The sequence below is a fragment of the Chiloscyllium punctatum genome, chromosome 48 (assembly GCF_047496795.1).
Source record: "Chiloscyllium punctatum isolate Juve2018m chromosome 48, sChiPun1.3, whole genome shotgun sequence".
Lineage (NCBI taxonomy): Eukaryota > Metazoa > Chordata > Chondrichthyes > Orectolobiformes > Hemiscylliidae > Chiloscyllium > Chiloscyllium punctatum.
In genome coordinates this window covers 58,557,095-58,574,473 of record NC_092786.1, presented here as the reverse complement: position 1 = coordinate 58,574,473, position 17,379 = coordinate 58,557,095, and the positions used below count along the sequence as shown (strand labels likewise).

The 17,379-nt window shown below is 43.3% G+C and overlaps 1 protein-coding gene across 1 annotated transcript in view; it reads left to right on the top strand.

Annotated features, from left to right (window-relative positions):
- The window catches only part of ctsh (cathepsin H), a 47,527-nt gene that overhangs the window by 379 nt on the left and 29,769 nt on the right, over positions 1–17,379 (top strand). Inside the window, exons 2-3 of the mRNA XM_072565357.1 lie at positions 4,263–4,405; positions 11,230–11,261. Coding sequence (XP_072421458.1) covers positions 4,263–4,405; positions 11,230–11,261 — 175 coding nt within the window. The remainder of the gene's footprint in view (positions 1–4,262; positions 4,406–11,229; positions 11,262–17,379) is intronic.

The following is a 17,379-nucleotide window of genomic DNA, read 5'->3' as shown; positions in this document are numbered from 1 at the left end:
CGGGGTTACAGGATATGGGAATGGGTCTGGATGGGTTACACCTCAGAGGGTCGGTGTGGACTTGTTGGGCTGAAGGGCCTGTTTCCACACTGTAGGGATTCTAATTCTAATGCTGTTTGACATGCAATTAGTCCTGTTTGGTAGCTTCACCAGGTTCACACCTCATCTTCAGGTGTGCCTGGTGCTGCTCCTGGCATGCCCTCCTGCACTCTCTATTGAACCAGAGTTGATCCCCTGGCTTGATGGTAATGTTTGATTGGGGGATATGCCGGTCCCTGAGGTTCCAGATTGTGCTGGAGTACAATCCTGCTGCTGTTGATGGTCCACGGCGCTTCATGGATGCCCAGTCTTGAATCTAGAACTGTATGAAGTCTGTCCCATTCAGCACAGTGAAAGTGCCATACAACGTGATGGATGGTATTCTCAATGTGAAGGTGGGACTTTGACTCCACAAGGACTGAGTGGCGGTCACTCATACCAATACTGTCATAGACAGATCATCTACAGCTGGCAGATTGGTAATGATGAGGTCAAGTATGATTTTCCCTCTTGTTGATTCCCTCACCAACTGCCACAGACCAGGTGTAAAAGCTTTGTCCTTTAAGGTCCGAATAGCTCAATCAATCAGTAGTACTGCTGCCAAACCACTCTTGGTGGTGGACATTGAAATCTCCCACCCAGAGTACATTTTGTGCCCTTGTCATCCTCAGCACTTCCTCTAAGTGTTGGTGGCATCTGGCACAATTTCTATAAGATATGATTCCGTGAGTATGGCTATGTTGCTTGATTAGTCTGAGACAGCTCTCCCAAATTTTGCACTGGCCCCGCAGATGTAGTAAAGAAGAGTTTTTCGCAGGAAAAGCAGGGCTGTTTCTGCCATTGTCTTTGCTGATGCAGAGGTCAATGCCTGGAGACCTGTCTGGTTTCATTTCTTTGAAACTATGTAGTGATTGTTACAACTGAAGGGCTTGCTAAGCTACTTTAGAGGGCACCTGAGAGTCGATCACACTGCTGTGGGCTTGGAGTCACACACAGGCCAGACCAGGTGAAGATGGCAGATTTCCTTCCCTGAAGGACATTAATGAACCAGACAATCGACAATGATTTCATGGGCCTCAGTAAAATCTTTTGCCTCTTGCACGTCCGAATCCCTCTATCCCCTGCCTATTTGTAAAACTGTCAAGATGCCTCTTAAATATTGCTATTGTATCTGGTTCCACCACCTCCTCTGGCAGCACATTCCAGACACTTATCACTGTCTCTACAAAAAACCCTGCTTCTCACATCTCGTTTAAACTTACCCACTTTTACCTTAAACACATGGCCCTAGTAAATGACATGTCTAGCCTGGGGAGATAAAGACTTTGGCTATCCATTCTATCCATGGCTCTCACAATTTTGTAAACTTCTAATGGGTCGTCCCTCGTTCTTTGATTTTCAAGTGAAAACAAACCAAGTTTGTCCAATCACTCCTCGTGACTCAATGAGAAATTAAGAAAATTGCATCTCTCGTTTTGCTCACATTTGTAGGATAAATGTACATGTTGAGAGACGAAAGGTTGACAGATGCATACAATAAGCCAGTGTGAAATTAAACAAGGTCACAGACACCAGATTCTGCAAAGGGATGGTATATTAACAGTTGGCTTTGACCACCAATGTAAAGAGAAAGTAGCATGGACTGATATTGGAAACATACTGAAAACTCTTCTCTCCTCCCTGCCTCAATCACTCTCAAGCTCAAAGATTAACTGAGGAGAAAGAAACTTGCAAACACCAACATCCAATGACAAATCAGGTTTCTAAATTTTTGAGTTTTTAGTTTCAATACCAATAAATTTTGATTAGAGGGGCAGGGATGATGCAATTATGTAGAGCCTTGGTGAGACCATAATTAGAATACTGTGTGCAGTTTTGGTCTCCTTATCCAAGGAGCAACAAAGGTTTACCAGACAAACAGCTTCATGGGATGGGCAGGACCGACTCATCAGCAAACCTTGAATCAGTTCAATTTATATTCACTGGAGTTCTGAGGAATGACAGGGATCTACAAACTTACAACATTCCAAGATAGTAGAAGGATGTCCTCCACTGTAGGTGAGTCCAGACTCAAGATACAAGTAAACAATTTAGGACTGAGTGAGGAGAAATTCCTTTGCCCAGAGAGTAGTGAGCCTGTGGGATTCACTATTACAGAAAGCAGTCAAGGTCAAAACACTGTATGATTTCAAGAAGGTGTTGGACATGGTTCAAGGGATCAAAGGTTATAGGTGAAAAGTGAGAACAGGCTCTTAAACTGGATGATCAGCCATAACCACAGTGAATGGTTCAAAGGGTGGAATGGCCTATATCCCTCCTAATTTATACGTTTCTAAATCCCAATTATCTGCAAGCTTTATCCCTCCTGTGGATCAGACAACAGCTATACCATTGGGATTCAGGTTTCATTCTCAGAACTCAAGAATACTGAAAACATTAAACTTGCACTGGTTTTACTTTCCAGTCTACACTAAACATCCTTCCCATTCCCTCCTTTGTAAGCTTCATTACCTGGGCTAGCGTTTCTTTCTTAGTTAGTTTAACAGGTAATCAAACCCCACTGTCTGTCACTCAAAAAAAAACCTTCCAATTAATTTGCTCCTTCAATTAAAATCTAATTAGCTACATCAACATGAAGTTTGGTACCTGTGTGCTAAAAAAAATTAAATATTGTGACTGACCAAGAAGGGGTTGAAAATAAGGAGACTGATTACCACTCCTTATCTAGCAGTAGCCACATTTCAGCTTGCAGAAATAGCTGCGTAAAAAATGAACATTTTGTCATGTTTAAAACATAAATCTGTGATGCAGGTTATTTTTAAATTGAGACATCGAAAACCATGAAGGATATCCCTAGGTTTCTGCAAATTCATTGGCTGATGGACCTCTCTGAGACACATGGTCATGCAATTTTCTTGCAGCAAAACATTCACAAAAATCTTCCTGTTGCAATGTCCTTTTGAACTTAATTGGAACCCATATGAGCACATGAGGAAAAAACAGAAGGCTATGTTAGTGGAGTCAAGTTTTGTAGCACAATGGTAGCATCCCTATCTCTGAGCCAGGAGGCCCAGGTTCAAGTCTTACCATTCCCCTCCCCTCCCTTGTCAGCATTCCACAGGGACCGCTCCCTCTGGGACATCTTGGTCCACACCCCCACAACTCCCAACAACCCCCCACACAGTTCCATAGCCCTACAGTATCATCCCCTACAACTGCAGAAGGTGTAACACCTGCCTATTTACTTCTTTCCTCATCAGTACTGACGGTCCCAGACACTCCTTCCAGGTGGAGCAGAGCACTTCCCTCAATCTAGTCTACTATGTTCCCTGCTCACAATGTAGTCTCCTCTGGGGCAATGAAACACAGACTAGGTGATCACTCTGTGTGTGTGTGTGTGTGTGTAAATGGCCCCGAGTTTCCTGTTGCCTGCTTCTCCAACACTGCAACTGTGTTCCCACGCCAAAATTTCTATCTCTGGCCTACTGCAGTTCTCCAGTGAAGCTCAACACAAGTTGGAGGAATGTCATCTCATCTTCCACCTTGGTACCTTACAGCCCTCAGGATCCAACATTCAGTTTAATAACCTCCTGGGATGTCCTCTCTCCTCCATAATTAATACCCTCCTCCCACATCCCCAAGTTCCTGATCTGCACCAGTTGCTCCCAGCACAGCCTCCCCACTTTCAACTGTTCACACTGTTCTGTTATCCCACTGCCCAACATTTCTCTTTCACTTCTCATCAGCAATCATATTTTCTGTCTCTCTGGACACCACCTCTATTTCTTTGACCCCTCAACCTCCCTCTTCCCCAAAGCATTCTTATTACCATTTCCCGCTGGTTTTCAGGTCTGACAAAAGGTCACCGGAAAGGTTAAGTCTGCTTACTGTCTCCACAGATGCTGCCAGACCCGCTGAGTTTCTTCAGCAATTTATTTTTTCCCTTTCACATCTCCCGCAGTTAGTTTAATTCCAATTTCTCACGGTTAGTTGACCTGGTAGAGCAGCCAGGATTATGAAGCAGTAATGTGTCCTGCACACCACTTGCAGGATGGGAAACAGAAATCTCATGGTTTTATTACTGTGCTCATTTCACAACTTTATCTCAAACGCAATTTGTGCAATTCGTCACTGACGATCTCCAATTGGGAAAAAAAACTGTAAGTGTAAACTTCCACTCTGACTAGTACAGTAACTGTGTCCACTTTCACATCTGCTAATAGGCAGCAGGAGGAGGAAGTAGAAGGCTCTGAGTTCGAACAGGAAGGAGAGGGGCATTGCCTGAATATGGGGTTGTTAAAGGCGTTTATCCCAATCTGCCTCTTGTCGTACGCTGTCTCTAGCCTTCCACAGTTTTCTTTCGAGGGTAAGCAGACATTTTCTTCAAGAACACGCACAGAAATTTGATATGTTCGCGGAGGGAGGCGTCTGCATTTGTGCAGCGAGTGATTTTAGTCAGGAGAGTATTTTGTGAGTGAGTTGCTGTGATCTAGCGGGCATTGCAGGCTGGTCGGACCACGTTCATTACTAACTTATGAAAAGGAACCATTTGCACGGGTATGGGGAAAGAACAAGGATATGGGGTGAAGTACAGAGCTCTCGCAATCAGCAATCAAATTAAACGGCCTCCTCACGGCGATGCCGTCTAGGATCAGACCATTAAAGGGATACAGACAATTTGTTTTCAATTCGTGGTGTAAAACACTAAAGAGTTTGCTCAAACTGCAACTGTCCCCTGTTTCTTCCTGTTCAAATGCTGACTGGCTTTGGGGGCTCAGTTCCTCCGCCAACACACGCCCTTTCTTCTCTCCCAAACCATCCTTTCAGTCTCTGCCCAGAGGCGATGAATCTGGAGATTCCTCTTTCAGGCTTTTCCACCCACTCTCTGGTCGCCCCTTGTGTGAAACCAGGAAGTGGGGTTCTGGGAATTAAAGTGTTAGGGGTGCAGAGAGCAGCATGTTCTATTTGACACTCAAAGGTTGTGGGTTCACGTTTCCCTCCAGTTTGAGCACAAGATTCAGGATGCCAGTCTGGGCATTACCAGAGGGCTATTCTCATGGAGTCACACAGCAAGGAAACAGACCCTTCGGTCCAACTAGTCCATCATCTCAAACTCAACTAGTCCCACTTGTTTGCACTTGGCCCATTATCTCTCCAAATCTTTCCTGTTCTTGTATTTACCCAAATGTCTGTTAAACACCGTAACTGTCCCCGTATCCGCCACTTCCTCTGGAAGTTCAATCCACACGATTGTAAAAAAAAATTGTCATTTTTAAAAATGTTTCTCCTCTCACCTGAAAATGATGTCCCCTGGTCTTGAAGTCTCCACCCGAGGGAAAAGACACCTGCCATTAACCTCATCTATGCCCATTGTGATTTCATAAACCTCTATTACCCGGAAACTTCTACACTCCAGTGCAAATAGTCCCAGCCCATCCAGCCTCTCCTTATAACTCAAACGCTTCATTCCCAATAATATTCTGGTATACCTTTTCTGAACCCTGTTGTGTTGCCATGTCTTGAAGAGCTTGTTAACCTCAGGTTCCAACAGGCCTCTTGTGTAAATAACTTAATGGCATTCATTTGAAGATGGGCACAGGAGTTCTTTCTGGAATCTGGTCCAGTAGAGCCAGAGAGACATACAGCACAGAAACAGACTGTTCAGTCCAACTCCTCCATGCCACCCAGATATTCTAAATTAATCTAGTCCCATTTGCCAGCACTTGGCCCATATCCCTCTAACCATTTCCTATTCATATACCCTTACAGATGCATTTTAAATGTTGTAATTGTACCAGCCTCCACCACTTCCTCTGGCAGCTCATTCCATACACGCACCACCCTCTGTGTAAAAAAGTTGCTGCTCAGGTTCCTTTTATATTTTTCCCCTCTCACCTTAAACCTATGTGCTCTAGTTTTGGACTCCCCCATCTCGAGGAAAAGACCTTGTCTGTTCACCCTATCCATGCCCCTCATTATTTTATAAACCTCTATAAGGTCACCACTCAGCCTCTGACACTCCAGGGAAAATAACCCTAGCTTATTCAGCCTCTCCCTATAGCTCAAATCCTCCAACCTTGGCAACATCCTTGTAAATCTTTTCTGAACCCTGTCACATTTCACAATATCTTTCCTATAGCAGGGAGTCGTTGAACAGAATTGAATGCAATACTCCACAAGTGGCCTAACTGATGTGCTGTATAGCCGCAATGTGACCTCCCCAAATCCTACACTCAAAGGTCTGACCAATAAAGACAAATGTACCAAATGCCTTCTTTAATCCCCCATCAACCTGTGACTCCACTTTCAAGGAATCAAGTTTCTGCCCTCCAAGGTCTTTTTGTTCAGCAACATTCCCCAGGACATCATCATTAAGTCTATAAGTCCTGCCCTGATTTATCTTTCTAAAATGAAGTACCTCACATTTATCTAAATTAAACTCCATTTGGCACAACTTGGCCCATCTAATCAAAGTCCTGTTATACTCTGAGGTAACCTTCTTCACTGTCCACTGCACCTTTAATTTTGGTGTCATCTGCAAACTTACTAACTGTACCTCCTATATTCACAACACAATCTTTATATAAATGACAAAAGCAGTGGACACAGCATTTGATCCCTGCAGCACACCGCTGGTCACAGGCCTCCAGTCTGAAAAGCGGTCCTTTACCACCACCTCTGACTCCTATTGCCAATTTTGTATCCAAGTGATGTAACCTAGTTGACCAGCCTACCATGTGGAACCTGTCGAACACCTTACTGAAGTCCATATAGACAACGTCCACTTCTCTGCCTTCAATCTTTTTTGTCACTTCTTCAAAAAAACTCAATCAAGTGAGACACTATTTCCCACACACAAAGCCATGCAGACTATCTCCAATCAGTCCGTGCCTTTCCAAATGCATGTAAATCCTGTCCCTCTGAATCCCCTCCAACAACTTGCCCACCTTTGATGTCAGGCTCACTGGTCTATACTTCCCTGGCTTTTCCATACCACCTTTCTTGGCACCACATTAGCCAACCTTCAGTCTTCTGCTACCTCACCAGTGGCTATAGATGATATAAATATGTCAGCAAGGGGCCCAGAAATCACTTTCCTAGCTTCTCACAAATTTCTAGAATACACCTGATCTGTTCCCAGGGATTTATCCACCTTTATGCATTTTAAGACGTCCAGCACCTCCTCCTCTGTCATATTGACACTTTCCAAGATATCATTATTTATTTCCCCGAGGTCTCCAGCTTCCATATCCTTCTCCACAGTAAACATAGATGTAAAATACTTGTTTAGTATCCCACCCATCTCACATAGGCTGCTTTGCTGATCTTTATTGGGACCTATTCTCTTCCAAGTTACTGTTTTACCCTTAATGTATTTGTAGAAACCTTTTGGATTCTCCTTAATCCTATTTTTGAAGTCTATCTCAGGTCCCTTTTTTCCCCTCATGATTTCCCACTTAAGTGTCCTCCTTCTGCTCTTTTACTCCCCTATGGACTCATTTGATCCCAATGTCTGTATTTGACATACTTCCTTCTTTTTCTTGACCAGAACCTCAATTTCTCTAGTCATCCAGCATTCCCTACATATCTACCAGCCTTGCCCTTTACCCTCACAGAGATTTATCCCTCAACTAATATGAATAGATTATTTGGTCATTATCACATTACAGTTTGTAGGGTCTTGGTCTGTGCTATTTGGCTGTCACATTTCTTACAACAGTGAAGCACATAGTGAGGTCAGTGCAGGAGAGAGAGAGAGAAAGAAACTGACACCACAATGAACCTGCACAGTTACTGCCTTTGCTGTTTGAATTCCTGTATCACTGGACATCGGAGTGCATCTGGGAAAATTAACAAACACTGAAATTCACAACTGATCTTGGAGGAACCTGTTTGGGTAAGGTCACAACACAGAGACAGATAAGTGAATAGTTTTAAGTGTGGCCTACAGAAAGTCTGCAGTAGTGAGTAGAAAGGATTCTTTCTTGATTATATGTTTTTTGAGATATGTCTCTTGATTAAACTTAAAATATAAGCCATAACTATTAATTTAACCTGGAGCAGTGTTTTATAGAGGAATAAGATGGTGTTATTTTCTGGGTCTGTAGATTGTGAAGGAGCAAAAATGGCCTTTAGCAGAGTGATATGTTCTTGTTGTCGCATGTGGGAGTTTAAGGAGAGATTACTGGTTACTGTGGATTATGTCTGCAATAAATACCATTGGTTGCGAATCCAATCAGATTGAATGGAAAGACAGTTAGAGGCAATGAGGAATTTGCAACAGCAACAATATGTGATGGATGGCAGCAAAAGGAAGGGGGGGGGGAATGTCTCAGATTCAGTCACATAGATGGGTTAACTTCAGGAAAGGTAAGAGAGGTAGGCACCTAGTGCAGGAGTCTTCTGTGGCTATCTCCATTTCAAACAAGCATGCTGTTTTGGAAAATGTGGTGGAGGGGGGGGGGGGGGTGGATTCTGAGGGGAACATAGCACGAACAGCCAAGTTTCTGGTTCCAAGACTAGCTCTAATGCAATGAGGGGTACATCGGGTTCCAAGAGATCAAATGTGTTAGGAGACTGTCTAGTCCGAGGTACAGACAGACATTTCTGTAGCCAGCAGCGAAAGATCAGAATGGTGTGTTGCTTCCCCGGTGCCGGGATTAAGGATGTCTCAGAGAAGGTGCAGAATGTTCTCAAGGGGGAGAGAGGGAAATCAGGAGGGCAAAACGGGGACATGAGATAGCTTTGGCAAGTAGAATTAAGGAGAATCCAAAAGGGTTTTACAAATATATTAAGGACAAAAGAGTAACTAGGGAGAGAATAGGGCCCCTCAAAGATCAGCAAGGCGGCCTTTGTGTGGAGCCACAGAAAATGGGAGAGATACTAAATGAATATTTTGCATCAGTATTTACTGTGGAAAAGGATATAGACTGTAGGGAAATAGATGTTGAGATCTTGCAAAATGTCCAGATTACAGAGGAGGAAGTGCTGGATGTCTTGAAATGGTTAAAGGTGGATAAATCCCCAGGACCTGATCAGGTGTACCCGAGAACTCTGTGGGAAGCTAGAGAAGTGATTGCTGGGCCTCTTGCCGAGAGATTTGAGATCATTGATAGTCACAGGTGAGGTGCCGGAAGACTGGAGGTTGGCAAACGTGATGCCATTGTTTAAGAAGGGTGGTAAGGACCAGCCAGGGAAGTATAGACCAGTGAGCCTGACCTCGGTGGTGGGAAAGTTGTTGGAGGGAATCCTGAAGGACAGGATGTACATGTATTTGGAAAGGCAAGGTCTGATTCGGGATAGTGAACATGGCTTTGTGCGTGGGAAATCATGTCTCACAAACTTGATTGAGTTTTTTGAAGAAGTAACAAAGAAGATTGATGAGGGCAGAGCCGTAGATGTGATCTATATGGACTTCAGTAAGGCGTTTGACAAGGTTCCCCCTGGGAGACTGATTAGCAAGGTTAGATCTCATGGAATACAGGGAGAACTAGCCATTTGGATACAGAACTGGGTCAAAGGTAGAAGACAGAGGATGGTAGTGGGACTGCCATAGTGTTAAGGGTTTAGATGGAGAAGAATTTGTTAAGTGTGTACAAGAAAAATTTCTGATTGAGTATGTGGATGTTCCAACTAGAGAAGGTGCAAAACTTGACCTACTCTTGGGAAATAAGGCAGGGCAGGTGACTGAGGTATCAGTGGGGGAGCACTTTGGAGCCAGTGACCATAATTCTAATAGTATTAAAATTGTGATGGAAAAGGATAGACCAGATCTAAAAGTTGAAGTTCTAAATTGGAGAAAGGCCAATTTTGACGGTATCAGGCAAGAACTTTCAAAAGCTGATTGGGCGCAGATGTTCACAGGTAAAGGGACGGCTGGAAAATGGGAAGCCTTCAGAAATGAGATAACGAGTATCCAGAGAAAGTATATTCCTGTCAGGGTGAAAGGGAAGGCTGGTAGATATAGGGATTGCTGGATGACTGAAGAAATTGAGGGTTTGGTTAAGAAAAAGAAGGAAGCATATGTTAGGTGTAAACAGGATATTGGACTGTGCCATGACAACCCTCAGAATGCAATAGCTCCACCACTTTTCGGGGAAGAGGATTCCACAGACAAGTGACCCGCTGAGAAAAAGACATTCTCCTCAACTCCATCGTAGAAGGATGAGTTAAACTATGCCCCCTAGTTTTAACCTACCCCAAATGATGAAATAGCCTCCCAGGACCCATCGTATTTTTGAGGAAGTGATGGATGTCGGTATAATTATAACGTTTAAAACACGTTTGGATATATACATAAATAGGAAAGGTTTGGAGGGATATGGGCCAGACCTAGGCAGGTGGGACTAGTTTAGTATAGGACTACGTACAGATTTGACTATCTTTGGTTGGACTGAAGAGTCTGTTTGCATGCTGTATGACCTTATGGGCTATGACTATCAAATCTGTCAGGGATCTTGTGTGTTTCACTGAGATCATTTCTTATTCTTCTAAATTCTAATTGTTATAGATACAACTTGGTCAATCTTTCTTCCTAGAATGAGCCCTTTATCCCAAGAATCAGTTGATTGAACCTGTTCTGAACTGTTTCTGAAACAAATGTATCCTTTTCAAATAAGGAGGCCAAACCTGCACATAGTGCTCTGGATATGGTCTCACCAATGCCAGCTCCAGAGGACTGACACTAGTTTTAGTTACTGTTTTCTTGTCTACATACTTGTCACACTCTTACTATGACTTATTATTTTATTCTCTTACACTCTACTTTCTCCATTTTCTTGCTGGCTTTACAATCTGTCCAAGCTTCTGACCTACTGCTGTTCTTTGCTGATTTGCGCAGTGTTTCTTTCAACTAAATTCAAACTTTAACCTACCCAGCCACATATGATGCATCCTTCTTAAAATGTCTCTCTTTTTCACTGGGATAAATCTTTGTTAGGTATAATTAAATGTTCCCTTAAAAGTCTGTCATTGGGTCTCTATTGTTTCCATTTTAACCCAGTTTCCCAGTTCACTTTATTTAGCTGAGTGCACACATGGAGTGGCCACTTGGGACAGCATTGTTTGGGTGAATATTGATCAACCTGAGACAGTATTGAAGAGAATAACAAAAGTCCAGTGCTATAGGAAACAAAATAAACTTTTAAAAATGTATTCACTGCCAGTAATTTTTTTTTGTTGGTTTTTCAGAGATAAGTTATTTCAAGGAATGGATGATAAAGGTAAACATTTCTTTCAAAAATTTATTTCACGTGTTCTGAAGAAGGGTTACTGGACCCAGATATTAATTCTACTTTCTCTCTACAGATTCTGCAAGACCTGCTGAGATTTTCCAGCAATTTGTTTTTGTTTCAGATTTCCAGCATCTGCAGTTCTTTCAGTTTCTTTTAATGTAAATATTTCTTTCCTTTTTTTTCTGTCCAAATGGACCTTTCTTTGCTTCTATCACATATGCCTGTTTGTCAGTGCTGGGTCATTGTTTATATTTGGCAACTTGCTTCAACTGCTGTTAAAGTTCTCCAATGGGATTACTAGAATGTGCTGCCTCGTAGGGGACTCTCTGGTGGCTCTTGAGCATGGACCAGTTCTTCCTATTGGATTTCAAAGCAAAGATCATACAAACAGGAGGCAGAAGAGTCTTCAGGATGGAGAGTGAACCAGCATTGGAGAAAGGATTGAGAGACTGTGATTCTGTCCCTTTCACTTTCCCTAGTATTGGAAAGTGTTGGGAACATTAAAAAAAAAGGGAAGAGGAGTAGGTTGTTCAATCCTTCAGAAGCCTTTCCCATCATTCAACAAGATTATGGCTGAAATGCCCCATTGGTGGAAACATCTTCTCAACATATCTAAAAGCCCTGCAGAATCTTTACTCCTTCAGAACCTTATATGGTTTAATAAGATCACCCATCATTTTTTAAAACTCAAATGAATAAAGGCCTAATCTGTTTAGCCTTTTTTGATAAGACAATACCTTCATCCCAGGAATCAGCCTGGAAATCTCTTTTAAACAGGCTCCAGTGTATCTTTTATTTAAACTGTGGGGGACCAAAACCATATACACTACTCCAGGTGTGGCCCCATGATGACTGTGTCCACTTATAACAAGACTTTTTTTTAAGACTCCAACTCTGCTCACAATAAAAGCAAAAGTTCTATTTGCTGTATTAATTACACGCTGCAGCTGCATGTGAGCCCTTTGTTTTCTACACAAGAATACCAACATCTCTCTTGCTGCACTTTGCTGCAGTCTCCATATATTTAAATAATTGCCTTTTGACCCAGTCTTTTCTTATCAACTTGTTCAGCGATGTTACTACACAAGGAAAGGATTCTGGGTAATCGAAGATGGAGGATGGGGAAACAATTGTGGCTGTAAGAGCTTCTCATTTTTTGAGGTATTTTAGGTGTTGGAGGTGATTTCCTCAAATTCCAGGAGCAGCAATTACGGTGTTACATGCTGTTGCATTGTTTTGGAACTTTGGGGGAATAAAATCAAAACAATGGCACTTTTAAAAGGAGAAAGACAGAAAAAAAGCAGTGACCACATGGTCAGTGAGGGAGAGAGAGAAAGAAACCTACACTGTCATCTGACACAGCAGTGAATCTGCACAGTTACCAGCTTTGCTGTTTGAGTTCATGTATCATGACCTCCAAGGTCAGCGAACTTCACAGTAGACCTTGGAGGAACCTGTATGGGAGAACTCACAGCACAGGAATAGATAAGTAAATAGTTTTTAAGTGTAACCTTTCTGTACGTCCACAGTAGTGAGTAGAGTGGGATTCTTTCTTTATTATATGTTTTATTGAGATCTGTCTCTTCATTAAATTTCAATAGTATAAAGCATAAGCACTAAGTTAGCCTGGAGCCCTGTTTTTTAGAGTAAAACAACGGTGCTATTTTCTGAGTCTGTAGATTGTGAAGGAGCAAAGATGGCCTTTAGTAGAGTGATATGCTGTTCCTGCTGGATGTGGGAGTTTAGGGAGAATGTCCATGTTACTGATGATTATGCCTGCAGGAAGTGTCTTTGGTTGTGAATCCTATCAGATTGCATGGATCAGTTGGAGTAGCAGTTACAGTCAATAAGAAATTTACAAGAGCTAGGGTGTGTGATGGATGGCAGTTATAGGAAGGGAGAAAAGCCGCAGGTACAGTCAGGTAGGTGGGTTAACTCCAGGAAAGGGAGGATGGCTATGCAGGTAGTGCAAGAGTCTTCTGTGGCTTTCCCCATCTCAAACAAGTATGCTGTTTTGGAAAATATAGGGGGTGATGGACTCTCAGGGGAATGTAACATGAACAGCTAAGTTTCTGGTATCGAGACAGGCTCTAACATAATGAGGGTTACATCAGGTTCCAAGCAATCGATTGTGATGGGGCACTCTCTAGTCAGAGGCACAGATAGACTTTTCTGCAACCAGCAGTGAAAATTCAGAATGGTGTGTTGCCTTCCTGGTGCCGAGATCAAGGATATCTCAAAGACGGTGCAGAATATTCTCGAAGGGGAGAGGAACCAGCAGGAGGTCATTGTACACATTGGAACTAACAACATAAGAGGGGAAAAGGATGAGATTTTGAAGGGAGAATATAAAAAGTTAGGAGGAATTTATAAAGGAGGTCCTCAAGGGTAGTAATATCTGGACTACTCCTGGTGCTATGAGCTAGTGAGGATAGGAATAGGAGGATAGAGCAGATGAATGCATGGCTGAGGAGCTGGTACAGGGGAGAAGGGATCACATTTTTGGATCATTGGAATCTCTTCTGGGGTAGAAGTGACCTGTACAAGAAGGACGGATTGCACCTGAATTGGAAGGAGACTAATATACTGGCAAGGAAATTTGCTAGAGCTGCTCGGGAGAATTTAAACTAGTAAGGTGGGGGGGACCCAGGGAGATAGTGAGGAAAGAGATCAATGTGAGACTGGTACAGGTGGGAAGCAGTTAGGTCAGGCAGTAACAAAGTAGAGAACAAACAAGGACTGATAAATTAAACTATTTATTTCAATGCAAGGGGCCTAACAGGGAAGGCAGACGAACTCAGGGCATGGTTAGGAACATGGGACTGGGAGTTTTTAGATTACATTACAGTGTGGAAACAGGCCCTTCGGCCCAACAAGTCCACACCGACCCGCCGAAGCGCAACCCACCCATACCCCTACATTTACCCCTTAACTAACACTACAGGAAATTTAGCATGGCCCATTCACCTGACCTGCACATCTTTGGACTGTGGGAGGAAACCGGAGCACCCAGAGGAAACCCACGCAGATATGGGGAGAACGTGCAAACTCCACACAGTCAGTCGCCTGAGGCAGGAATTGAACCCGGATCTCTGGCGCTGTGAGGCAGCAGTGCTAATCACTGTGCACCGTGCCGCCCACGGGATATCATAGCAATTACAGAAACATGGCTCAGGGATGGGCAGAACTGGCAGCTTAATGTTCCAGGATACAAATGCTACAGGAAGGATAGAAAGGGAGGCAAGAGAGGAGGGGGAGTGGCACTTCTGATAAGGGATAGCATTACAGCTGTGCTGAGGGAGGATATTCCCGGAAATACATCCAGGGAAGTTATTTGGGTGGAACTGGGAAATAAGAAAGGAATGATCACCTTATTAGGATTGTATTATAGACTCCCTAATAGTCAGTGGGAAATTGAGAAGCAAATTTGTAAGGAGATGCACAAGAAAATTTTCTGGGGATTTAGTATGTGGATGTACCTACTAGAGAAGGAGCAAAACTTGACCTACTCTTGGGAAATAAGGCAGGGCAGGTGTCTGAGGTGTCAGTGGGGGAGCACTTTGGGGCCAGCGACCATAATTCTATTAGTTTTAAAATAGTGATTAGAAAAAGATAGCCTGAATCTCAAATTTGAAGTTTTAATTGGAGGAAGGCTAATTTTGACGGTGTTAGGCAAGAACCTTCAAAAGCTGATTGGGGGCAGATATTTGCAGGTAAAGGGACGGCTGGAAAATGGGAAGCCTTCAAATGAGATAACAAGAGTCCAGAGACAGTCTATTCCTGTTCGGGTGAAAGGGAAGACTGGTAGGTGTAGAGAATGTTGGATGACTAGAGAAATTGAGAGTTTGGTTAGGATAAAGAAGGAAGCATATATCTGGTAAAGACAGGAGAGATCGAATGAATCCTTAGAAGGGTACAAAGGCAGTAGGAATATATTTAAGGGGGAAATCAGGAGGGCAAAAAGGGGACATGAGATAGCTTTGGCAAATAGGGTTGAGGAGAATCCCAAGGGTTTTTATAAATACATTAAGAACAAAAGGGTATCTATGGAGAGAATAGGGCCCCTCAAAAGACCAGCAAGGCGGCCTTTATGTGGAGCGCAGGAGATGGCGGAGTTACTAAATGAGTATTTTGCATCAGTGTTTACTGTGGAGAAGGACATGGAAGATATTGAATGTGGGGAAATAGATGGTGACATCTTGAAAAATGTCCATATTACAGAGGAGGAAGTGCTGGATGTCGTGAAATGCATAAGTGGATAAATCCCCAGGCCCTGATCAGGTGTATCCTAGAACTCTGTGGGAAGCTAGGGAAGTGATTGCTGGGCCCCTTGTTGTGATAGTTGTATTATCGATAGTCACAGGTGAGGTGCCAGAAGACTGGAGGTTGGATAACATGGTGCCTGTATTTAAGAAAGATGGTAAGGACAAGCCAGGGAACTATAGAGCAGTTAGCCTGACGTCGGTGGTGAGCAAGTTATTGAATGGAATCCTGAGGGACAGGATTTACATGTACAGTATTTGGAAAGACAAGTCAGCATGGCTTTGTGCGTGGGAAATCATGTCTCACGAACTTGATTGAGTTTTTTGAAAAAGTAACAAAAAGGATTGGTGAGGACAGAGCGGTAAATGTGATCCATATGGACTTTAGTAAGGCATTTAATAAAGTTCCTCATGGGAGACTGGTTAGTAAAGTTAGATCTCATGGAATACAGGGAGAACTTGCCATTTTTATACAGAGCTGGCTCAAAGGTAGAAGACAGAGGGTGGTGGTGGAGGGTTGTTTTTCAGACTGGAGGCCTGTGACCAGTGGAGTGCCACAAGGATCGGTGCTGGGTCCTCTACTTCTCATCATTTATATAAATGATCTGGATGTGAGCATAGGAGGGATAGTTTGTGAGTTTGCAGATGACACCAAAATTGGTGGTGTAGTGGACAGTGAAGAATGTTACCTCAGAGTGTAATGGGATCTTGATTGGATGGGCAAATGGGCTGAGGAGTGGCAGATAAATGTGAGGTGCTGCATTTTGGAAAAGCAAATCAGCACAGGATTTACACACTTAATGTTAAGCTCCTAGAGAGTGTTGCTGAACAAAGAGACCTCGGAGTACTGGTTCAGAGTTCCTTGAAAGTGGAGTTGCAGGTAGACAGGATAGTGAAGAAGGCGTTTGGTATGCTTTCCTTTATTGGTCAGAGGATTGAGTACAGGAGTAGGGGATCATGTTGCAGCTGTACAGGACATTGGTTAGGCTACTGTTGGAATATTGTGTGCAATTCTGGTCTCCTTCCTATCGAACGGAATGCTATGAAACTTCAAAGTGTTCAGAAAAGATTTGCAAGGATGTCACCCAGGGTTGGAGGGTTTGAGCTACAGGAAGAGGCTGAACAGGCTGGGGCTGTTTTCCCTGGAGCGTCAGAGGCTGAGGGGTGACCTTATAGAGGTTTATATAATCATGTGGGGCATGGATAGGGTAAATAGACAAGGTCTTTTCCCTGGGGTGGGGGAGTCCAAAACTAGAGGGCATAGGTTTAGGATGAGAGGGGAAAGATATAAAAGGGATCCAAGGGGTAACGTTTTTAACACAGAGGTGGTGCGTGTATGGAATGAGCTGCCAGAGGAAGTGATGGAGGCTGGTACAATTCAGCATTCTTAAAGGCATCTGGATGGGTATATGAATAGGAAGGGTTTGGAAGGATATGGACCAAGTACTGGCAAATGCACTGGATTAGGTTAGGATATCTGGGCAGCATGGATGCGTTGGACCGAAGGGTCTGTTTCCGTGCTGTACATCTGTATGACTTTATGACTGTATAACTGAAGTCAGTGGGACTTGTGTCTGGCCTCTCGTTACAGGGTTAGGGACAATACCTCTTTGCCTACCTTTTGATTCTTCCTTTATAATGCCTGACCTCTCACATTTTTTTTTAGAGTAGATTCCCTACAGTGTGGAAACAGGCCCTTCAGCCCAACAAGTCCACACCAACTCTCTGAAGAGTAACCCACCCAGACCCGTTTCCCTCTGACTAATGCACCTAACACTACGGGCAATTTAGCATGGCCAACCCACCTGACCTGCACATCTTTGGACTATGGGAGGAAACCGGAG